The 25592-nt window shown below is 37.8% G+C and overlaps 1 protein-coding gene across 1 annotated transcript in view; it reads right to left on the bottom strand.

Moving 5' to 3' along the window:
• Nucleotides 1-25592, bottom strand: part of LOC126416286 (5-oxoprolinase) — a 164548-nt gene that overhangs the window by 66016 nt on the left and 72940 nt on the right. Inside the window, exons 10-13 of the mRNA XM_050083936.1 lie at nt 24417-24555; nt 20341-20618; nt 9295-9442; nt 9049-9161 (exon numbers count right to left, since the gene is read on the bottom strand). Coding sequence (XP_049939893.1) covers nt 9049-9161; nt 9295-9442; nt 20341-20618; nt 24417-24555 — 678 coding nt within the window. The remainder of the gene's footprint in view (nt 1-9048; nt 9162-9294; nt 9443-20340; nt 20619-24416; nt 24556-25592) is intronic.

Below are 25592 nucleotides of genomic sequence, written 5' to 3'. Positions count from 1 at the left end.
TGACAGAGCATGCATGTCTTCCAGCAATGGAGACAGTCTGCACAAGAGTGGGCAGGAAAAGACCTAAGTGACCACCAATGAGGGGCCCAGGTTAAGAATAACAACCATCCGTGACCTAAAATGCTGTGAAATGTTGTTTCAGATGATGCAAATATGTTTCCCAGTCTTCCTTAGTGTCGTTACAGAGCGGAAACAATGGCAGACATGGGGAAGCATCAAAACCAGGGCACCCGGGAGCTGGTGCGGTATGGCATCCCATGCCGTCACTTTGACCATCAACAACTGCAAGGATTGCTGTAAGACTTTTAACTGGCACTGCTGCTGCATGAGCTGCTGCTGTTGCTCCAGGAGACAAACCAACTTAGCCTTCATGCTACTAAACTTTTTACCTCATTGCCAATGTTATACCCACAAATGACCGGTGAGCAGCACACAGCAGAGAATGGAGCTGCAAAGACACAAGACGCGGGAGCCACTGGAAGTATTGTTAACAACAAACAGACAGGACAGACGAACAAGTAGGGGACAACAGACACTATGACCAACCAGGACACAACTTGAGGCAGGCAAGAAAGAACTGAGGTGATAAATACAGCGAGACAACAACAATGCAGGAACACTCAAAACAATGACAGTAGGTATCTCAACCCATGGAACTGGAACGCAGTACGGCTGAGATGCAAACACGAATTACGGTGAGTACTAGACTGCCAGGGTAGCACTGCATGGTCGCCCTAAACACATGACCGTGGGAAACACTATTGGCCCTGCACTTAATATGGTACAAAGAGTAGTGCACTCGCACAGCAAGGCTTGCAGTGCAGGAGCAGAGAGATCCCTAGTTGGTATCCATGTCCTTACCTCTGGCGTGCATTCAACTTCTGCACCTTTGGACACCAGAACATCCATTTCAGTTGCAACTTAGATCCTCTGCTCTAGTTTTTTCCCTGGTACAATTACATTTCCTTCATAATTTTAATGAGTAGGCTACTGAATATGAATATATGTTGTAGTAAAGACAGCACCACAGTCCTACTCAGACAACTATCTTACAATAATGCGCAAGCATAGAAAACTTAATATTTGCCACTGCCTATTTCGTTTTCACAATGAACAGAATGCTCTTACATTAACATTTTATTATGCACACCAGTCTGGTGTTATCTGTCTTTCTACTGAATAAAATTCTTATACTTTTCACAGTATGTGTCAAATTTATAGAAAGTTTCTGTGCAAGATTTATAATAAGTGTTGTTTCATTCACAATGAGTGATGTTAACTGCCACATGCAATAGACATGCTCTGTTGGTGCCCAGTATTTTCGTTATACTGAGAGATACACAGACAATATACAGATAGCTCTCCATCTCTATATACACTCTATATAATAGAGGGAAACATTCCACGTGGGAAAAATTATATATAAAAACAAAGATGAGGTGACTTACCGAACGAAAGCGCTGGCAGGTCGATAGACACACAAACAAACACAAACATACACACAAAATTCGAGCTTGCGCAACAAACTGTTGCCTCATCAGGAAAGAGGGAAGGAGAGGGGAAGATGAAAGGAAGTAGGTTTTAAGGGAGAGGGTAAGGAGTCATTCCAATCCCGGGAGCGGAAAGACTTACCTTAGGGGGAAAAAAGGACAGGTATACACTCGCACACACGCACATATCCATCCACACATACTCGATGGATGTGTGGATGGATATGTGCGTGTGTGCGAGTGTATACCTGTCCTTTTTTCCCCCTAAGGTAAGTCTTTCCGCTCCCGGGATTGGAATGACTCCTTACCCTCTCCCTTAAAACCCACTTCCTTTCGTCTTCCCCTCTCCTTCCCTCTTTCCTGATGAGGCAACAGTTTGTTGCGAAAGCTCGAATTTTGTGTGTATGTTTGTGTTTGTTTGTGTGTCTATCGACCTGCCAGCGCTTTCGTTCGGTAAGTCACCTCATCTTTGTTTTTATATATAATCTATATGCACTCTCTAACACTGCAGTTCTCATCTTTATCTTTGGCACGTGTAGTGTAGAAAGTGTCACAGATTCAACTAAGTAAAAACTCTGCTCCATCAAACCTTTCTTTCCACGTGCAAGCCAACATCCCAATTTCCTTTGTGTGAGACTCTGTGTGCAGATATTCTGTACAGCAATAATTTATTGTTCATGTCGTTTTCACATAATTTTTCATTAACACTGACAAGACTTATGTGTACGAGATATATTGTGTATTTTCAAACATTTGTGAGTGGTGGGTAAAATTTATCCCATACTGTCAATTTTAAACTACATTTATGCTTCTTAGAAGTATTACGCACCAATATCCTAATCCAGAAACAATCTTTCCCCTTAATTTTATTGTGTATTATCTCTCCAAACACAAATTCTGGTCCTCTGTTCGCTTCTTTCTGTATATTTGGGCTAATTCATGAACTAGTGTGAGGATATTAATACAGTTTTCACTAATGGGTAGACTCATTTATGAAGAAGGTTTGTGCATATAACTTACAAATATTTCAAGCAAACTGGGCGAACTGTGATGAATTTGTCAACCGCCACTGTGAAAACAATGCCATTGCCACCTAGTGATGACCAGCAGAACTCCTTGGGTCCACAGCTCTGCACAGCACACTGTACCCACAGCCAAACTGGGTGTACCAACAACAGAAGAAATCTGTCTGGCATGTCACGGTTGATGTGGATGTGATATTATCTGTCACAGTTGGTGTGAACAATTTGAAATGAAGCTACATCTTGTATGCACCACTCTATAACCTAAGTGAACCAACCAGAAAGTAGCAGCACTGCTCATAAATTTTGGTCGATTCACAAGCTTGTTAAAGAAGGAACAACATGGGCATAATCTCTTCGACACCTTAAAAATAGAGGATGGAATGTAATTAACCAATTCTTGATGGATGACTACAGAAAATTTCGAAAGACTTCTAACTGTCATAAGAAATTATTTGAGAGCAACTGCTTAGCAAAAAGTATGATAATCCAAATCTATGGTTTTTAATTTTTTATGCAAAAAGTAAAACACTTTCCAAAATACTACTTCAGCGAGGTATGCAGCTCTGACTCATTTACACAAGGAAAGTTGTTTCAGCAGTGAAACAGATGATACAATTTTCAGCTTTCTGCTTTGCTTCAATCAAACCTAAATGTGAACACAATTCTTTGCATGGCAGGGTGAATAAGTCTGCCACAAGGAGTTTGTGACAAAGAATTGCAGCCATCAATCTGAACACTGAATCAGTGAGTACTAAGATTCACAAGAGGAGTGCTTTCAAGGACTAAATATCTACATCAAGCATGTTTCTTTTGTTCATTTTCTTTTATTTGTGACCTTTGGATATGATCCACTTAGCCAGCCTCTGATCCATGATACACTACAAATTCAAAGACACATCTAGTCTCTCTCTCTCTCTCTCTCTCTCTCTCTCTCTCTCTCTCTCTCAGGATTTGCATAGAATATTTACATTGGTTGTACACATATTGATTAAATTATGATGTGCTACCATCACTGCCATGAGATATCACTCCAAATGCCACTTATATATGGAACAGATAACATTCATGTCTCTTAAGAAGTTCCCTGGTATGCCCTGCTTAAATCATTTCAGGTACATGAAACTGATGAAATTCAGTTCCCTAACATTATTCTCAGAATTTCAATTATAACACTATGCAATGCCCCTTAACCAAATTTACCGCCAAGCCAGACAAGCTGTCTGACCATAGATACTTGGGCTACCTGTGCGAAGCTCGGGCAGGTTGCTAGTTTATGTAATAAGAGCTATATGTTTTAGAACTTTGGAATGCATGTGAATAGTGTGTGTGACATGTTTTATAATTAATTGTGACCTAAAATTGTGTATTCTGTAAACTTTGGTAGCAACAGTTTTGCAGAAAATTATTTCCCCCTTATTGCAGGGCAATTGTTTATGCGACTTGTACAATAATTCCACATTTTTCCACTCAGTGACTTGTTTCTTTGTATCATTGTTGGATGTTTTACTATCACAAATTCAACTACTGAGGTGCAATATTGTGTTTTGTGCACACTATAACTGTCATATCGTATTCCTTATAGTTTCCCCTTTGAACATTACTCTATGCTGTTTACATTTGTTATCCATTAGCATGTTTGTGAGTATTACTACCATGAAAGTTTGAGACACAAAGTTACCTTCAGGGAACCTGAAAATTTTATCCCAGGCCCTTCCTCTCATTATTTACACATAATCACTTTCTTTGGTGTTGCAGCTTCAGAACTTGAAAAAGAACATACAAGCATTGTACTTAACAGATCCTGATATTAAAACAATATCAGCAATGTCAATTTAAATGTATTTATACAGTGCTCATAAAATATAATTAAAATCTATACAAATAAAAGTCAGTTGCCACATGTATGAAATATCATCACTTGAGAAGAGCTGGACCAATTTGGTCAATTTATTTTTGTTGTTTATTTTTTATTTTACATATCTAGTTTCGTGGGACCAAATTGAGGACCTAATCTTCATAGTCATAGAATCACAACAGAAAAGTAATAATAAATAAAATAAAATGTTTATGAATCCTAGAATGATGACTAGCTATAAGTTTATATAGATGCAAACAACAATGTAACACAGGAATTAACTCAATTTTTTAAGGAACTCCTAGACAGAATAGAAGGAGTGACCATGAGAAAACTCTTCAGTTTAGATTTGGATTACTGCCAAGATTTTTGAAATCTTGTGGTAGCTTATTGAAAATGGATGCAGCAGAATACTGCTGTGTATTGTTATGTTCACAACTGTTATGACAATTGTAGTGTTGGCAGACTTGCCAACACTACGTACACTAATAGAAAGAGGCGGCCAAGATGCACGCGCTAACTCACGCAGGGTGGCGTGAGGTCTGAACAGGATACGTAATGAATGCTATAAAGAAAAGTACGTAGCTGCTGGAATACTTAACTTTAATCCATCATTTGTATACAGCGTTCTTGATGATACAAGTGAGACTCTCTCTAGATAAATGCAATGTAATGCCAATGGCGCCTTGCTAGGTCATAGCCATGGACTTAGCTGAAGGATATTCTAACTAGCTGCTCTGCAAATGAGTGAGTCTTCGTCCGTGTAGTCGCTAGCAAAGTCGTCCGTACAACTGGGGCGAGTGCTAGTCTGTATCTCGAGACCTGCCTTGTCGTGGCGCTCAGTCTGCGATCACTGACAGTGGCGACACGCGGGTCCGACATGTACTAATGGACCGCGGCCGATTTAAAGCTACCACCTAGCAAGTGTGGTGTCTGGCAGTGACACCACAACAATCTTCATGTGAAACAAAATTTTGGGGAAATCCATCAGAAAAGTTGGAAATTTGGTTGGTATTTTTGTACAAAAAAATAAATCAAGGAAATGTGATGATGGGTTTGACAGTTCTGCTGTCACATTTTCATGACAACAAAAATTTGTAACATTCAGTCCGACAGGTCTGCTGTCGCATGTTTTAATAAGAACAACAAATTCCGCATTGAAGTTTGTTATCAGTGGTGATCATGTCTTTAATGTGTTGCAAAGATTAAATTGATCTCAGTTCATTACAATTTGGTGTGTTGCAAATATTCAATTGATTTCAGTTTGTGGTTTATTTCTTTGGACAAAATGCCAGCAATGAGGTGTCAAAACATCAGTCACCATATGCACAGTGCAAGCCAAGCTACAAGACTGCCAAGTCAATGAGACTGACGAAGAGTGTAGACAGTGTTTGCAGACAAATTGAAAAAAACTTCTCAAGCATGATCCATTATGACTCCAAAACAATGAATTCTGATTTTTTTCATTACAATAAATTCATGACCTTACTGAACCTGTTCTTGTTTTTATTCATACAAATTCGAGGAAAGATCTGGTTGGATGAATCCCTTCTCAACTGACTGACAACACACAGCCTAAACCACTGGAGACAGAGACATGTTACACAGTAAACACTTTCTGTTAAACCAGCTGTGAGAAAGAACACATTAAGCTGTGCTGTGAAAATGTGTGGTTTTGTTTTCCTTTTTGCAGTCATTTCTAACTGAAAACAGGAAAGTTGTGTTTATGGCTAACTTTATATATTCTGCAATATCTATATTTGCTAACAATACTAGCTTTCCTGCATATTCCACTGGCTCAACTATTGAAGTGTTTACTTAAAACTTTCAGTCTTTAATTCAAAAAGTAATCAGTGCCATAAAAGTAAATCACATTATTTTCTTGAAACTAATCTGGCTTGAAATTTTCTGAAATTTAACTGAATTGAGCTTGTTGTAACTTTGATTGCAGTATTTCTGCACTGAATAGCCATTCTGAGTGCAATATTATTTCATGTGTTATTTAGAAAAGTTATTTTAATAGTTTTGGTCAGATGAGACAGTGCTGTCCTGCACTAGTAAGCATCACTGTGTCTGAACACATGTTGCATTGTTGTGTACATGTTATTTGAATCAGTAATTACAGTAAAAATTATAGCACTAGGGTTTTTCAAACTGTGACAAGAAGTGTGTTTCATTATATCAGAGCAACTCAGTTTTTAACTGAATGGTGGAAAGTCCAGGAAGAAGTAACAATAATATGGGAAGGGTAGATTGCTATTCACCACACAGAGGAAGAATTTCTAGTGTCTGTTTTCACTGTGCCTGCTTGCAACTCAATGCCCCCTCTCTGTGGTGAGTAGCACTCTATCCTATCCATATTGTCAATTTTCAACTACACGAAATTTACGTAATGTAATAGCAACACCTTTACATGACAGTTAATGCACTTGTTTGTCTAAATTACAAGAACCACTGCTGAGATAATTCTAGAGAACAGTCCGCACTTCTACCATTTTAGGATCCTAAAGATCTGCATTACAATTATCAAAAAGTCCATACATTTTAATAGGAAAGTAGGTGTCATTTTTGACAATAGTTGGATATTTTATCATCTGATTTTGGCTGTCTTTCAAACCCAACTGTTTTATTTCTGAACTATTAGGTTTATGATGACACAGTCATTCTGATTTAACTGATCTGAGTACGGGGCCATTACATGTTCTGAACATATCAGCTAAACAAACTGTGTTAGCGTGGTTTCTACATCAAAAGTAATATCATATAGAGGAGATGCTGAGTCACAACTTACACATACGTGACCACTGTCTCTGAGCACTGTCACTGTACTGTGGACTGCAGTCTGGCCACAATGGCCAGAGACAGTGATCGTGCGTGTGTGAGTTGTGCTTGCTACCTGCTGCATTACGTAAACTTTTTGGGTCCTCCCACCCAGCAATAATTTCCATGAGCTCCAAAGACGGGAGAGGAACATGCCCCCTCCAACATCCTCACATCTTGACACTCTTACTTCCATTAACATCAAACTACCTCCTCCCACAATTTACATATTTTTACTATTTATTCAATTATATTCTCTCTCTCTCTCTCTCTCTCTCTCTCTCTCTCTCTCTCTCTGGTTCCTTCCCATTCTTTCTTTCCAATTCTTAACATTGCTATGCTACTGCATGTTCCACTTCTCATTACTCTTCTCCTTACTTCTCCCTCTCTTCTATTATCAACATTGCAGGAAAAGACAAATTGCTACTTACCATAAAGAAGACATCAAGCTGCAGAGAGGCACTATTAAAAGACACTTACATAAAACTTTTGGCCACAGCCTTCATCATTTAGTGACACACACCCTTCACACACACAAGGAGGCACATCTCACACACATGAGACTGACAACTCCAGCATCTCAAGCCAGAATGCAACTACCACATTCCGGCCCGAGATCTGTAGATGTCAGTCATGTGTGTGTGAGGTGTGCTTGCTTCTGTGTGTTTCTCTTTTGCTGATGGAGGTTGTGGCCGAAAGGTATGTGTAAGTATCATTTACTGTTCCTATCTTCTTTACGGTAGCAATGTGTCTTTTCCTACATTGTTGGTATTCCTACCCGGAGTTTCCACTGTTTGATCTCTTCTATTATCTCTTGACAAACTGGCACAGTGCTTACTAATGCACTATTTTGAACTTCCTATTGTCCCTGATGCCTCCCTATTCATGTCATCTCCACTTGTCCTCGCAACACATCGATCCCTTTTACCATGAGGTCCATGTCTATTGGTAAGGGCTATTTTGATTTCACACCCTAAAGATAAGTACTGGCCTGCCATTCCATCTCCTTGAAATGAAGAAACAGCTGGATTTATTTTTAAGGTTTTCAAAAACAAATTTACTTAAGAATGAATTTTAACTCTGCAGCGGAGTGTGCACTAGTCTGAAACTTCCTGTCAGATTAAAATTATGTGCTGGAACAGGACCTGATCCTGAGACCCTTGCCTTAAAGTAGACTGACTTGCTCAGTTGGTGGAACATGTGACTGCAAAAGGCAAGAGTTCAACATTCGAATACTGATCCATCACAAAAGTTTTAATCTGCCATGAGGTTTCAAATTTACTTCACATCACACAGGAAATATTGTTACTGAAGAATACAAGCAACGCAACAGCAACAAATTGTTATAACTATACAGACATGATAAGGATAAAAGAAATAAGGTGAAAAACTAGAAATTCAACTCTGAAGGATACAACTTAACAGTGGTATTATGAAGAACTCTTAACAGACAAACAGAAGCAATTAGTACTGCCAATAGACACGTATAAAAGCATTTGAGCTTTTGGCTCCCTTCATCAGTCTTGCCTCATCCTCACAATAGTTGGGTGCCTCTCATCCTGGGATCTGAATGAATTTCCCTTGCTTTTTAACCCAGCCCAATTACTTCCTCTTTCCTCCCTAAGGAAGAAACTAATAGTGCTGAAAGTTAAGGTAGTTTCTTTACTTTTGCGAGTGTCGGTTGGCAGAATTAAGTATTTTGCCTCCTGGAGGTAAGTACTCGGCAGAAATTCTGTCCCATAATTTTATCTTTGTCTCATGTGAATACAAACATGACAATCACACAATTCTCACACAACTGGTAGATAGCAAAAAGATTAACAACAACCACAGTATGAAATACAATAACATTAGTTACCTGTAGAATACAGGTGTGATGACAGTTAAGTCTGGAAGATGAGATCCACCAGCTGACGGATGATTTGAGAGTATGACATCACCTTCATGGATATTATCTCCTAGTACACGCATCTGAAATATTTTAACAGATATACATTTTAAGTGAGATAAATTTACAATGAAAATAGATTTAATTTAACAATTGTTATAACTTTCTTCCATCTTCCAGCTGAATATCCATTTACATAATGTGAGAAAATTGTACCTGATACTGCACAGTCTCTTGCATGGCCCCCAAATGGACAGGGATGTGAGGCGCATTTGATACAAGGCCACCATCTGGTCCAAAAAGGGCACAGGAGAAGTCCAGCCTCTCCTTAATGTTGGTAGAGATAGAGGTTCTCTGTAAGATTCTGAAAATTGCCGAACAAATGGTGTTTGAATTTATTTTTAATCCTTAGTTACACATAATGTAATAAGCAGCATACTAATTTGACTTGATTTATCTAAGATCTCAAAGCTTGTGGCCACAATAAAGAAGAATAATTATCAAACAATGGAAACTCCAGGTAAGAATATCAGCAATGTAGGAAAAGGGTCATTCCACATCAAAGGCCAAATATTAAAAAGTGTCCCCACACTACCAACTCAAATGAAATTTGGTGTTAAGGTTCTATATGGTCTTTGATGGTTGTATACCAAATTTCAGTAGAGTATCTTCAGTGGTTGAATTTTTAGGGGCTTTTAAAGAGAGGCTACTCACCTTCACATCACGTAGGAAGGTGCAAATGTATCAAGTTTGCAAGGCATTTTTTAAAAGTTCTAGCACACATTTGTTCATTTGTGAGCCAAGGTTTGACCGACCACTGTTAATTTTCATATGAACCAATCACATCAAAACTTCATATGGTTACTCCTACCTATGATGTCAGTATATGAATCAGATTTAATTAACATTGGATGCCTAAATGGAAAGATATGCATTTGCAAAATTTTCCAAAATTTTCTATGTGCAAATTTTTGGGGAGGTAATATCTCAACTGTGTCTTGTGAAATCCTTTTTTTCTTGCCACATCTGGAGAGAGCATGCTTTCAGCTTTCAAAGCTATATTGTTTAATTTCTGGAACTTCCATACTGGTTGGTAAGAATACCTATCAAAAGTAGGGTAAATGGATTATCAATAAATACAAAAATTTAATACAGTTTGAAGCTGTAAATCAAAAAATGTGTAACTGTAGTGTCTTAATAGTATAAGATTTGCCTGTAGTTGAGGGAATGTAACTATGCTTACAAGAAGTGTTTTTACATTATTTTACAGCATAGACTATCAATATTAAAAAAAAACCACAGAAAATGCTCTTAAGATTATAAAATCTAGAAGATCATAATGGAATGCTATGTTGCTTTACAATGTTTTAATCCTACAATGCATAGTGGAGCATATATGCATTGTAACTCAGTTTCCACCGACATTATAAAGCAGCAATAGTTTGTTAAGGCTCTATCCTCACTGCCATGATACATTGCTGAATCACTACTTTCAATTGTGCTTTCATTATTGGCAATTTTCACTGTGTCAGTCTTCTGTATTGTGTAGTCTTTGGTGTTGACATTGTACACTCTTAGTGTTGAGTATTGAGTGTTTGAATAATCAATAATCATTGTTGTAGTTCAAGCTAAGTATTAAAACAATATGTTTTGATGGCCTAAATTGTACATTTTATATACAAAAGACTGATACTTCTATGGTTCAAAGACAGTTATTCATGATCTTTCAAAATTGCTTGTTACAGTTTAATAAACTATTGAATAAAATAAACCAAGAGATCCCTTCACCCAGCTACTTTGGTAGATCAGATGAAGCTGATTGTCGTACGTCATCACCATTCTATTATGACGAAAGTCAATTATAATCAGTTAAGGAAATGTCACCAATGGACAAGGAGCTTCTGTGATGTAGGTCTTGGCTTGATTTTACTGAAGATGCTCAAATTTGTTCATACCATAATGTCTTGTCAATGATAAAATTTCAATTCCTACAGAAGACTAGCTGCAGCCCAACATGTAACCAAGAAGTCTTTAAGGGCAGTAACCATTCCAGTGTCTGATAGGTTAAATTACTGGCTAATGAAGTTTTTAAACCTGGTCATCATATTTGTACCAAATATAGACATGAAGTCGCCCAAAAAGAATCATCCCACCAGGACAAGCAAGAATCACCATCCACTGAAGACATTGATGATGATGATGCTTGATTTACTGTTAATACTTCATTATCATCACTTGGAGAGTCAGCATTAAAGCTTCAATGGATCAGCAAAAAGGGATACATAAAGTGCACAGTTCTGAAAGCCCAAGGCAGCATTACTAAGGTGATCCAAGTAGATACTGCTCAAATACAAAAAGAAGAGCGCCAAAAATGTAAAGATATGGACATCTTAATTGACGAACTTAAGATTAAGCTTTGGGCTTCAAGAAAGTTCAAAATTTGATCCTGGCCCCAAATAGCTGGACTATAGGAAAAACGGCTAATGAATTTGCTGTTTCGACTAAAATGGAGAAGTCGTCTAGGAAACTAGAGATGCAAGGTGGTATTTTGACAACACCTGCAAACCAAAAAGGGAAAAAGCGCAATGATGAAGTAAAACAAAATGTCCTCACTTTTTGAGATTGTGGTTTCCTTGTTTGTGCCCAGGCTAGAATGACTGTGTTGCAGTAAAAATAAATGGGGAAAAGATTCACAAGCAGAAACACCTGCTCCTTTAAAACCTGAAAAAAATGTTCATTGCTTCTTGCAAGCAATGTGGAAATCAACTGAGCTCCTCAAAATTTTGTGAGCTCAGGCTGAAAAGGTGTACTACAGTTGGTACTTCTGGATCACATTCAGTTTCTTTATGTGCATTTCATCAAAATGTCGAAATAATGTTGGCTTCAGAAACATCCATCCAAGATGACTACAACGTTCTGAGAGGGAAAAAAATTGTATGCAATTCGAATCAAAAGAGTGTATGCTGCAACATTCTGAGGAATATCAAGGAAAAATACAACTAGAGGCTTTTCTCAAAGACACTTTTAAAGACTATGTCCCTGAAGAAACAATGTAATATAAGCAGTGGGACCATACCAACGGACACACACTGGAGACATGTCAGAGAACTGCTGAAGATTTCATGGAGGCGCTGAATTTGAAAATTACCTGTTTAAGAAGCCATCACTTTGTGACAAAATACCTTAAGCTGATTAAAAGAAATCTTGCAGAAAATGAGTTAATTATACTGACAGATTTTGCTGAGAATTATTCATTTGTCGTTCAAGGTGCTGTGCACGGATTTCACTGGGAGAATAGTCAGGCCACATTACATCCATTTGTTATCTATTTTGCTGGCAAGGAATGTCAGAGTATTAGCATCTGTATGATCATCAACTGTCTCAGTCATGGTACCATTGCTGTCTATGGTGGTGGTGGTGGTTAGTGTTTAACGTCCCGTCGACAACGAAGTCACTAGAGACAGAACGCAAGCTCGGGTTAGGGAAGGATTGGGAAGTAAATTGGCCGTGCCCTTTCAAAGGAACCATCCCGGCATTTGCCTGAAATGATTTAGGGAAATCATGGAAAACCTAAATCAGGATGGCTGGAGATGGGATTGAACCGTCATCCTCCCGAATGCCAGTCCAGTGTGCTAACCACTGCGCCACCTCGCCTGGTCTGCTGTCTATGCTTTTCAAATAAAGTTAATGGTGTACTTAAAGACAAAGATTGAAAACATTAGGAACATTTATTTCTTTAGTGATGTTCAGCAGCTCAATATAAGAATTTCAAAAATTTCATCAATTTATGTCTGCACGAAAATGGTTTTGGCGTCACTGTCGAATGGAATTTTTTTGGAACAAGCCACGGTACATTGCCTTGTGATGGCTTGGGGGGAACAGTAAAAAGGCTAGCAGCCCATGTTAGTCTGCAGAGACCCTTAGGTAACCAAATACTGACTCAATATGATTTGTTCAAATTTTGTGATGATGGTATTCCAAGCATAAAGGTTTTTTAGATATTAAAAGGTGATTTTAAAAAATCTGCCTGATCAAGAAACAAGGTTTGCCACTGGACATACAATATTTGGAACAAGAGAAAAACATCAATTTAAGACAATTGACTGTAATCAGCTCAGATTAAGCAGATTTTCCAATGATGCTACAGCATTCACAGTTAATGCCTCCAAAGCAGGTGAAGAAATTCCAGCAATCTCAATTGCAAGTTTACAACCAGGATAGTAATGCATATATGACGATTTTTGGTGGGTTGGAAATGTGTGTGAAGTTTCTCATGAACAACAAGATCTTCCTTATCAGCTTTATGCACCCACATGGTTCTGCTCGTTCCTTCCACTGGCCAAATGCTAAAGATACCTGCTGGATTCCTGAGCAAAATATTGCCATAAGTTTAGCAGCAGCATCAACATCATCATCAGGAAGGCAATACAGTCTTCCTCAATATGTCCTTGACAAAATTTTAGAACTATTTAATAAACAAAATGGAACAGATTTTTTTGTGTTTTTGTTTTGCAAATTTGCCATGTTGTGTATTATACTTGTTTTATGGCATATCTTCAATTAATGTTTGCAATTGATTTATATACTCAAATAAAAAAATTAATTGTGGGACTTAATGAGCCAAATATTTCACTTTTCAGTCTTCTCGAAGAGCTAAGATAATAATTTTTGAAACGTATTATTACTCATCAATATGCAAGATCCAGAAATTAAACAATATGGCTTTGAAAACTTAAAGCATGCTCTTTCCAGATGGGGCAAGAAAAGAAATGATTGAACAAGACACAGTTGAGATATTGCCCCCAAAAAATACCCTAAAATTTGCACATAAAAATTTTTGCCAAAATTTCACATGCATATCTTTTCATCTAGGCATCCAATGTCAATTAAATTTGGTGCATACATACATTGTAGGCAGGAATAACCCTCTAAAGTTTTTGGAGCGATTGGTTCATATGAAAAGTAGCAGTGATCGGTCAAACCTTGGCTCTCAGAATAGTGCAACGATTTTTTAGTCACTTTACAGGCTTGTATCTACATTTAGGAAATGTTTGCAAGAACTTTTAAGACGGCCTAGCAAACTTGGCACATTTGCACCTTCATATGTGATGCGAAGATAAGCAGGCTCTCTTTAAAAGCCCCTAAAAATTCAACCACTAAAGGTACCAAGCTGAAATTTGGTTTATAAACATCATAGACCATATAGAACTGTCACACCAAATTTTATTAGATTTGGAAATGCTCGAGTGGGGACCCCTTGTCCCCTTGACATGGAATGACCCAAAAGGCAGATAGCTACTTATTGTAAAAAGACACATTAAGTTACAGACAGGCAAAATTAGAGGACACTTACATAAAGCTCTTAGTCACAGCCTTCAGCAGCAAAAAAGAAACACTCACCATCCATACACACAAGCAAGCACACCCCATGCACGCAACTGCAAACTCCAGCATCTCCGGCTGGAATGCAACTATCCCGTGGGATGCAAGCAGCAATCTGGAGGTAGCAGGGAAGGGGAAGAGATAGTAGTGTACAGGTGGGGAGAGAGATGAACACTGTCTGGTGGAGTGTGCAGATACTAGAATGCCAACAAGTGCAGCATCAGGAGGTTGTGGGGCTAGGAAGTGGGGGGAAAAAAAGGAGCAAAAATGGAGAGGAGCAGGGAAAGATGTGCAGAGCATTGGCAGCGGTGGTGGTGGTAGTAGGACATGTCAAACTATTTACAAGTTTATATCAATTTAAAATAAGCTAATTCGGATAAAGATATATTTACAGACTTCTAGTTAGAGACAATCATTAGATTTACTCCTGGTATACAACACTTTTTTTACAAATAACTCATTAAATAATGTAATGCCACACTGTTCACTCATATGTCACTATCAGTCACCACACACACACACACACACACACACACACACACACACACACACACACAAAGCGCGCACATGTACCACAACTTCTCATTTGCTATAGTGAAAAACTGAGTCAGCATCTCTCCATAATGAGTGAGATGTTGAGCTCAGAAAGAGGAAGTGATGTTAGTATTGTGCTATGCATAGCTTGGGGGTAAGTATTTCTAGAAAGGAAAAAAGAAGGGAAAAAAACAAAGTGAATGTGTTACGCTGAATGTTGGATGTTTTATAATAATAATAATAATCATCATCATTATTATCATTATCATTATTATTATTATTATTATTATTATTATTATTTGTATAGCATTTTTGAACAAACCCCTACTCTGTTTTATCTAAGTAATCCTTCAATGTATAAAATGTACTGCATAACAAGTACTTTTTAGCTGCCTTTTTAAATAAGTGTATTTTTGAAATTTCTATAATCTCTTTTGGTTATTTATTGTACAGTTTTATTCCTTGGTAGAAAATGCTGTTTTGAGTTTTATGTTTATTTTTTCTTGGTAAATGTAAGTTGAGTCTATCTCTTGTTGCAAGGTCATGGACAGAACTGTTTGTGTAGTAACTACTAATGTTATTTTTGATGTGTACAACTGACTGGTAAATGTATTCAGATGGAGTAGTTAAAATCCCCAGTGTTTTGAACAGATCTCTACAATGAACTCAACTAGTAATTTTGGTTATTATTCTTATAGCTCTTTTCTGGAGTTTGAAAATTGTGTTCATATTTTGTGCATTTGTTCCCAAAAAAAGAATGCCATAGCTAAGAATTTAGTGTACACATGAATAATATGTAACTAAAAGACACTGCATGTTACACACTGGTGGTCATGCATCTTGGAGGACAGCTGGTTGGTAGTCGTACCAATATGAAAAGCTGTGCAATGATTGTAGCAGAGCTTGTAAATGACAGGGGTGCTTTCACAGGTGGCTTGGCTCCTGATGGGGTAAGATAATTATTATTATTCTCTAACTACTGGAGATAAAGTGCAAATCCTTTTTCTTGTTGAGTGAATGATGCAAAAGATTTAATTCATTAAGTGTGACTGATAACTAATTTGCTCTTCTTCAACCAATACATATACATTTAAGCATTATGCTACAACATGAACTTCTACATAACGTTTTAACTGAAATGAGACCACTGAATGAAAGGTCTTAGGTTTTCAGTTTAAACTAAAGACTTTCATTTTAGTAAACCTTTATTGTTCAGTGACAGAATAACAGGACACTAAATTTCAGTGGACTTTACTAATACACATACATTTTCTATAAAAGTAAAGCTTCGTGAGGCCAAGTGAGAAGCTTCTGAAATAAATAATCCAGCACACTGGCATGCAAGCCACAAAAGTGGTGTCAAATCAAAATATTTGTAACAGACTTGGAGAGACAGGACATTTTTTTCCCCTTATGGCATCTGTTCTTTTAATAAGCAAGTGTTCTGTGAGCACTGAATATTTGCATAGCTAATTTTCGACTTATAAATGAGCAAATATCACTCTGTGTGTGTGTGTGTGTGTGTGTGTGTGTGTGTGTGTGTGTGTGTGTGTGTGTGTGTGTGTGTGTGTGTATTTTTCATATAAAAATGTTTTTACGGAGAAGAAATTATTTCTTCTACAAGTTAACATTTTGAGAATAAAGAAAGATTTTCTTATAACGATAGGAACTAGTCAAAATTGGAAGAAAAAAAAATGCGCTTCACAATAAATTTTCTGACAGTTTTAGCAGTGTGACAAATATAGATGATCAAGCAGAATCAAAACCTGTTTTACTGAAACTAACAAATGTTATGTTACACGACTGAGTGCATTCCGCAAAAAAATTAAAAACCAAATAAATATATGCCTAGTTGACCATGCCAAATTATTTTGAAATTCATTTCATTTAAAACCATAACATTTATAAACTCCACGGTGTTACTATTAAGAACAAGCCCTTTCCATATAATTGTAAGCCAGTCAAAAATAGTAAAAGCATCTTTATACGAAATTTCAAAAATAATAATCCGTCCTAAACAACTAGTTATTCTCTAACTTTCCTGTAGCCTCAGATTTAAATATATTCTGACATGGCTTTCACCACAGAACAGAAACTACCATTTTTAGATGTGTTGATCAAGAGGAAATCAAATGGTACTCTAGGTATAGAGTTTACTGTAAACCATCAGATACAAATATGGTATGTAAAGTTCTGGCTGACTATAAATAATTTAGAAGTAGGGGTAACACATACTCAGTGAGTTGTTACCTTTTCTCCTAAATTAATTACCACTAGATACAAACTTACAACCACTTGTACACTGTCACCACCATCCAGTTTAAAAAAGCGGTGTTCTCCACACATTGGAACATTGAGCCCATATTTCATCTGATACTGAGAACATAATGAACACACTAGGAAAAACAGGCTTCAGCAGTAATGGGTATACACAAGCCAGCAAAATTTTACCCAGCCTTTAGCTGTAACAGTGAATCATCAGGATACAAATGAGAAGAAGGCAGAGATATTGTGAATCCACACCTCTTTCCATAAACTGGCAATATCGCCTCTGTTAGTACTCTCTCACGCAATACTGGGTGTGTTACACAGAAGTAGTGACAGTGATTCACATTCCACCCACATACAAAAATTGAAAGTATTCTTTGGTAGTAGTGGAAGAGCACAGCACCAAACACCTGACATGTCAGTGTTTACAGAACTTTGCTTTATGACTCAACACACCATGGACTGCTCCCAAATCAAGATGCTAAAACTGACATATAGCTTACAGAACTTGGCTATATGCGAATTCACAGAAATTAGTATCACATGAAACCCATTTAACCCTGGCTCATGCAAATAATATAATAATGTCCCACTACTTAATGAATGGTAGATGTTAAGCTGAGACTTCATCAGTCAAGCTCAAAAGATCAATGGATAAACAAATAATCTACTAAAAAAAGTGGCAGCAGGAGAAAAAACATATGAAGGTTACGGACACTTGCAAGCTTTTGGAGACAGTGGCTCCTTTTTGTGGCAGAAGCATTGAAGAGAAAGTAAGAGGAAGATGCAGACGGAGGAAAAAGACTAGTGAGGTTTAGGAAATGGGAAGAGCTATGGAAAAGTCATTCTGCTAGACAGAAAATTTCACAAGATGGCAGATGTCGTTTGCGTCGATGTTTCACTACATTTGTTTAGTAGAAAATAGTTTTATTGCAATTTACCTCACTGTATCATGAATTTCCAAGACTATGGGAACTACAATCAAGGACAAAAAACAATATGTCACTTGCCATTATCAAAATGGTAAAGGTATTGCATCTTTCCCAGCCATATATTACACAGAAAAAAGTTAAGATGAAAATCAATATTCTGCGCACAACATACAAGCAGGACTGCAATAAAATTAAAAAGAACTTTAAAAAATCGAAGTTCTCCTGTACTTCCATGGACGGTGTAGTTCACATTGTGTGGTATTTTAATGAACTGTTATTAAAGAATGAAGTAAAAGAGAATAAATTTTCTCATACTTGTGCTCCTTTTTCAGTGGGGGGGGGGGGGGGGGGGGCAAAGTAACTCTAAACGAGTTATGAAAGTTTCACTGTCCATTTGGAGAAAGCTGATGCAACCATCAGGTTCTGAGTACAATGTTTCCTTTAACAAGTTTCATAACTATATTTCTCTCTCATCTTAAACCATTTCCTGGAGCAGTATCTCCTTTTCTTCTCAATATTTAAACACACTGCTGGGGTCAATGTTAGAAATGTTTTATTTGCATTTGTAGCCATTCCCACTGCTGTCAGTATACAGCATAAGTGAACAGCATCTGCCTCAAAAGTCAGGCTAATTTGACAAACTTTGTTGGTTCATGTACGAGCTCGTGCAATAAATCCGTGGCCTGATAAGAGTTAACTTGACAAACAAGTCCGACTGTTTATGAGGGTCTTAAGACTTGACTGATACTCCCCCCTACCGCAACCTATACCAGCCCTGTAAAAGGCTAAACATATACTGCCAATGAGAGAACTACCTGTGAAATGACACATCATGTACCAGCTGTTATACGAACACTGTTCACCTTTCTATATTTGTATGACTACCAAGAAGTTATTAGGTAGGACGAACGGGCTTAGAGAGTGTATCATGACAACACACAATATCCTGTTGCACAGCGTTCTCTACAACATGACAGACAAGGCCTCAGTGTCCATTTCATCACACATGCCATATGGGATCTCCCTCCTGACATCAGTCTCTCAGAACCCTGCTGGTGGGACTGGCATTACAACAAATGCTTGGTTCTCACCACCCTCTTGGCACAAATTTATGTTAATTTCTATGGTCTCAGCAGTTTTGTTTTTTTTTTCCAATGCCTATTCCTTTTCAACAGTCCCCTTTTATTTTTCTATATCTTTTATTTTTCAACACTATATTTTCGACCTCCCGCCCCCTTCACCTGTCTACCATGTATAATGATCTTAGCTTGCCACTCTTACTGACTCTGGCAGGATGGTTTTTTTTTTTTTTTTTTATCTCTGTTTTGCTTATTACCCTATTTTCCAACATTAAGTTCTCAGGTTTACAAACCTAGTCCAGTGCAGGCACCAACAGTCAATCCTTCCTTCTCATACCGTATAGTAAGTCTCCCCTGACAGGGTTCTGAGTAACTTTGCCATAACCTTCCCCATTTCATAAACTTCACCAGTCTTCTCCGTCACCCCTCTTTCTTTCCCTTCAACCAATCTGCCAGAAGAAGGAGCCAATGGCTCAGAAAGTTAGCATGTTTCCATATCCAACTGGCAAGTAGATTTTTTATGCATCCAATTTTATTACATTTTCAAACATTGATTAGTTTCATTGGTATAAACAAGGTGGGAAGTTAAAAATAACTGTAGCACCGGACAGAGGGGTTGCACTACCAACCCAGTGCCAGACAACTGGCTTCCCGCTGCAGCCCATAGAAGACATATGAGGTGGACACATGTGCATCATGAGTGCTCCTGGGCCTCCTGCCATCAATTTCACAAGATCACCTAACATGAACAACTCAACTCTGTTTTCAAAATATTGTGCACATCTTTCACAACAATCCAGCCTTTGTCGCAGAAATCTTTGTTCAATTAGTGCGTTTCCCAAGAGGTCAGAATGAAATCAAATCCCAGCTGTGATGATTAAACTAAAAATTACTGCTACCAACAGTTTTCATATTGGATTGTAACAACTGTATCATCTTACAAATAAATACTCAAAGTTTCATTTCATACATGTTGAAAGCTAAATAATGTAATTGCTTGGATCAAAACTTTTAACTCGTATAAAACCATGATGAAAAAAGTTGTCCAATTTATATTCTCTACAAACCTTCCCATTTGTTCAGCAATACTCATGAATCGGTGTGAGAATATGCTGAGTTGGATTGAATCTAGTTCAGTGCCAATCTTCTTCAGTTCTCCTGAGCCAATTGTTATCTTAACATCTCCACCTACTGTTATGAGAGCAGTGCAGTCAGGTTCTACCAGAATGGTGCTGAGGTTGTCCATGATGATAGCAGGCCCTGCTATGGTGTGTCCAGCTTTCAGATCACTCAGTAAATATACTGATGTCTCTCTGTAGCCACCCTCAAAATAGACTTTTGTTACCTAAAATAGAGAAAACTGCATTAAAAAAGAACAATTGTTACTGTTTTATTGTGTGCTAGAAAAACTATGACAGTATTCAATCCAGGCAGTACAGAAATGAATAAAATTTGTATGAACACTGGCTTCCATGTTTCCTTTGCTTAATTCTGAATATTTCACATGGCTTGCTCCATGGATATATATGTGTCCTCTTGTGTGCAAGTTACATTGACAGCTTTGTATAGAAATATATTCCTTGCAAATATTTTCGCCTTTTCAGAGGCCATGAAAAATAGCTCATCAAAATGTCATCTTCACTACAAAATTCTATTCTGATTTGGAAATGATCAACCAGTTTCTCCTTCAAATCTATGAGCTTCCAAAGCCATTATCTGAAAATGTATCTGCTTCATGGAATTCCATCCAAATGCTATGTAAATCATATAGTATTTCCTAAGACAATGCCAGTGGCATTCTGCTTAAGCCCTAAGTTATCCCTACACCTCTCACTAATCTTCCGATTCACACCTCTATGAAAAGCAATTCAAATATCCCTGCCTTTCCACTAAAAACCAAATTAGTATGATTGAAAGGAATCACGTAATTCATCATCTTTCACAAAGCAGTATCTATACCATAAGTAACACTGAACTCTCTTTAAAAATTAATTGGCATGGAGCACTGATTTACACAGACAATATGCACAATCCTTTAACAGTCATATGGGTACACAGGTGTACATTTAAACAAGTGAGTTATTGTAACAAGTGACTTACTTTCACCATATATTAGCATGATATAGAGTTAGAGTCCCTGGTCTATTTCATTCATTATGTCTTTATGTAACTTGTTCTATAATCATCTGATTTATACAGCTACATTATTAAACAGTTCTGTTACGTATTGATAATTTGTGTTGAATAATGTATGTGTATCTTATTGTTGTCACTAACTACATTGCTATTAAATTAAGCACTGAAGAATGCACTAGGGACCAAAGCTCTGATGCACAACATGTCTGGCATTACTGCATTACTTGCCGGAGAGCTGTGCAGGATAAGGCAACTGACTGACGAAGCAAGGGAAAGCTCTGCTTGCCATGAATGGCATGGCGTTGGATACAGTTCAAGTCTCTGAATGTCCATCTTTTCACAGTTGGTTGTGGGACCTCAGTTGTTCAGTACAGAATGTCAAATCAAACACCTTTCAGCCATCTAAATTTCCAAATTGTTATTTTATTGGGCTACCTGTTTTGGCAATACATTACGCCATCTTCAGATGATGTTTGAAGGGATCACTGTCTCAAAAATCCACGGACACCAGTCTTTGAATGCTGGCCCCTATTTCAATTGGACCAAAGATGGGAATCTTCCCACACGTTGGTTCGGGTGCTTGAAGATGGCATAACATATTGCCGAAACTGAAAGCCAAATAAAATATCAATTTGGAAATTTAGATGGCTGAAAAATGTTTGATTTGACATTTGGATACAATTCAGCTTCTGAGTCTCAAAGCTTCTAGAACATTGGTGTATTTATGCATCTGGTGAACTTACGTAATGGCATAGTTTATCTGTAAGTACAGTCCTTGGTTAAAAGGATGGAACTGTTGATTTAGCCCATGACCATTCAACTTGTACTCTATGAAGCAGCAAGATTTTGCTTTCGCTCTATGAGTCATGAGCGCTGGGAGCAGGAGCGCTCACCACTAGTAGTAGTGTCCTGCAGCAGCATTGTCTAATGTATTACACAGTGCACAGCAAACCAAAGCTCATTCTATCAGTGATAGAACATGCGTCTGCCAGGCACTTTATTGTGAATAGCAGAGTAATTGTGTAGATGTAGATGTAAATGTAGATAGCAGCGTTGTAAATTGAAGACAGCCAGTTGACCACACTCTTTGTTTGTCACCTCACACTACACCCATGGGCCAGGTACCCCCTCGCTCTTCCCACTGTTATCATCAGTCATTCTGTGTATCTCATATGGCTCCACACTATCAAACAGCCTCATTCAATGGTCCCATCTTGGGAAAACATGGGGAAGACACACGGTATTTATACATTTTGAGTGTGCTATTATGAAATGGAGAATGAGATGAATGTTATGTTCCTCTGCCTTATCCTGTATCTTCAAAGGGTCAGCAAGTTAATTTTGGCAATATTAATCATAGAGGATGGCCAGATACTCTTGCTGTCTTCCTCCCCAGGATGGATCTGTGCACCCCACCTGTCTGCAACTAGTGTTATCCCACGTGAAAGTGTCAAAATGTTTTTGAACTGTTCGCGAATCATGTAACAGGGGCAGCACACAGGTACCAGCCCAGAAGTTAGATGTGGGAAACTGCCTAGAACCATATCCAGGCAGGTCGGCACACTAGACCTCATCATCAATCTGTTCAACAAATTCAATCTGTGGCTGGGGCAGCTCCCCGAATTCCAGAAGCAGCATGCTAATGAGCATGGCTGTTGACCAGGTCAATAAGAGTAATGCCTATCTGCTTGCAACATCTGTGTTAAGTTTCAAAGACATGTGTTAGACAAAGTTTAATTAGCAATCAATCTGATGCAACTTAAATGAAGTGATAAATAGGGATGCCATCATCTTTTTAGGGAAGAAGGTGTCACGAAGAAGAAGGTGTTGCACTGGAGTATCTTCCAGAATTGTCAGTGAGTGAGATCTAACCAGAAGCCATTGTTGCTGATAGATCTTATGCTGTCAGTAGCTCCACAGAAGCGGCATTATTAACATGATATACTGTAATTTGATGTCATCTATTTTGCCAAAGGCAGCTCACATACAATTGCCACAATCCAGCCTCCACTGGTATCAAAGATGGATGCATACTTCTAAAGCTATTCTTCAATGTGCTATCACTTCACACCTGTGCTGCCTTATCAAAAGTTTTAAATTGTTGATGGTAACATGCTTCTGAGCAGTGCAGCCTCCCTGAAAGTATTCTGGTTTACACTATTGATTTGTGAGTAACAGTTGACAGTAGTTTATAGCCAATGGAAAATTGTTCTGGATGTAGTAAATGTGTACGAGTGATACAGTAGAAAGCAGTTTAATGTGAATAGTACCTTTGGTTTACGAGTTGCTGCAATACAATAAACTGTTTTATAATGTCTTATCAGAGGTATTAGGAGTGTGTGTGGAAATTCACACACTTGGCATTATTTTGGAGTGTTTTTTGTGTCACGTACTCTTTTAGGAGGCCACAGTGCTTCCAATTAAATTCTGCTCTTTGTTAAATCACAGTTCTGTCCTTATTTTTCTGCTACAACAAATCTTTTCCAGATGGATGTACTCAATATCCCTTAATTATTTGTGTAGTGGAGAGAGAATGTGCTTTCTGCAAAGCCAAGCAGGTACGGGTGGTGCAGAGCCTGTGAACTCATCTGCAGGGTGGCCCACAGTGTGAAGGTACCTAGGCACAACCAAAGGTATGGATAGGTTTCATTAGTTGGCCCTACCATGCCACCACTGCAGAGCACTTACTTGTCAAAAAATACTGACATGCACACACTCCTCTGTGATTAAATTAAATTATGTGTAACACTTATCTGCAGATCATCCTCCCCTTTTTATGAGCTTCTTTTTCTTCTTCTTCAATGGTGTAAATTCTACCCTTACACTTCTGTTAAGTCTGCTCTGTCTTCCACCACTCACACTTGAATTTTTTCTACCTCTGAATTACTCTCTCCTTACTTTCCATTACCCTGTACTTCTTTTTATATGTTACACAATATCATATTATTTGTATCTTTCTATAAAACTGAGTTGAATTACGTCTCAAAATAATGTTGTGTAATGTTACCTTGTCTGGAACTGGAGGCTCAGTAGCTGTTTCCACTTTATGATCTATGTCTATCATGGACTTCCCAATACCTCTCACTCTTATGTCATCCACAACAATAGCTCTACCAGCAATTGTAAATCCAAACTCACGTTGGTATCTGTGGAAATAATTGGCAAATATTACACATATATTTCAGTAACGTGCTTCATCATAATTTACAGATTAGTTACCATCTTCTTTCACACAAAGATGGAAAGGACAGAAAAATAAAACCAGTATAAATACAGTTTTGGTTTAAATATCCCACAGACTGCTTAACATGCAATTTATTTATCCATCAATTCATTCTGCCTATAGCATTCTGCACTCCATTCGACGAAAGAAAATGTTCAGAGATGTGGAGTGAATCAAATATGTCACACAAGAAATCACAAAAATTTAATCTGTGTACCACATTATCAATAAACTGTCACTATACTACTTAAAGCTGTTCACATGTGTGCCAGTCAAATTTTAGTAAGTCAGTTAAAAAAAAGTGTTACTTTGGAAAAAAGTTGCTGCCTCCTCAACTGTACTATTAAGCCACACTAGACCACAGTATTCAGCAACAGGGTAGATGAGTCCTAAGGAAGAACATCATATGTAATAGATCTTGCACCCCATGAGGTGCCATTCTGCTTCTGTATGACGTTATTGTACAATCTCAGCTTTGCTGCAGCGTTTTCTGTGTGTTTCTTGTAGGATAAGGTTCTATCCAGAGTATTTCTAGATATTTTTGGAAGTCTTGGTGGTGGAGGAGTTGATCATCAAAAGTATTAAAGGTGATCTAGTTTTGCACTGACTATTCTAGTGTTAAGATATTTTGGGTTTGGTGTTAATCTCAACTTTTTAAAGTATTCATGCACTGTACTTATATCTGCAGATAGTATCTCTTCATCAGTTTCAAGACTTCTCTGCTGAGTGGCCAAAGCCAAACTGTCTGCAGAAATGAACTTCCTCAACTCTGTTTCAGAAAAATCAGTCGTATGTAAGTTGAAATGTGCCTACAACCCATTTACATACTGCTTGTCACAGTGCTCTATGGTGAACACTTCCACTTGCCATGCAGGTAAAAGAACTTTTAAACCCTTTTATTTTGAATTACTTGGGCTTTCCAGTTCTTGCTTTATATTAAAAGCTTGTGGCATATCTTCC

The sequence above is a fragment of the Schistocerca serialis genome, chromosome 8 (assembly GCF_023864345.2).
Source record: "Schistocerca serialis cubense isolate TAMUIC-IGC-003099 chromosome 8, iqSchSeri2.2, whole genome shotgun sequence".
Lineage (NCBI taxonomy): Eukaryota > Metazoa > Arthropoda > Insecta > Orthoptera > Acrididae > Schistocerca > Schistocerca serialis.
This window is presented reverse-complemented; position numbering and strand designations above follow the sequence as displayed.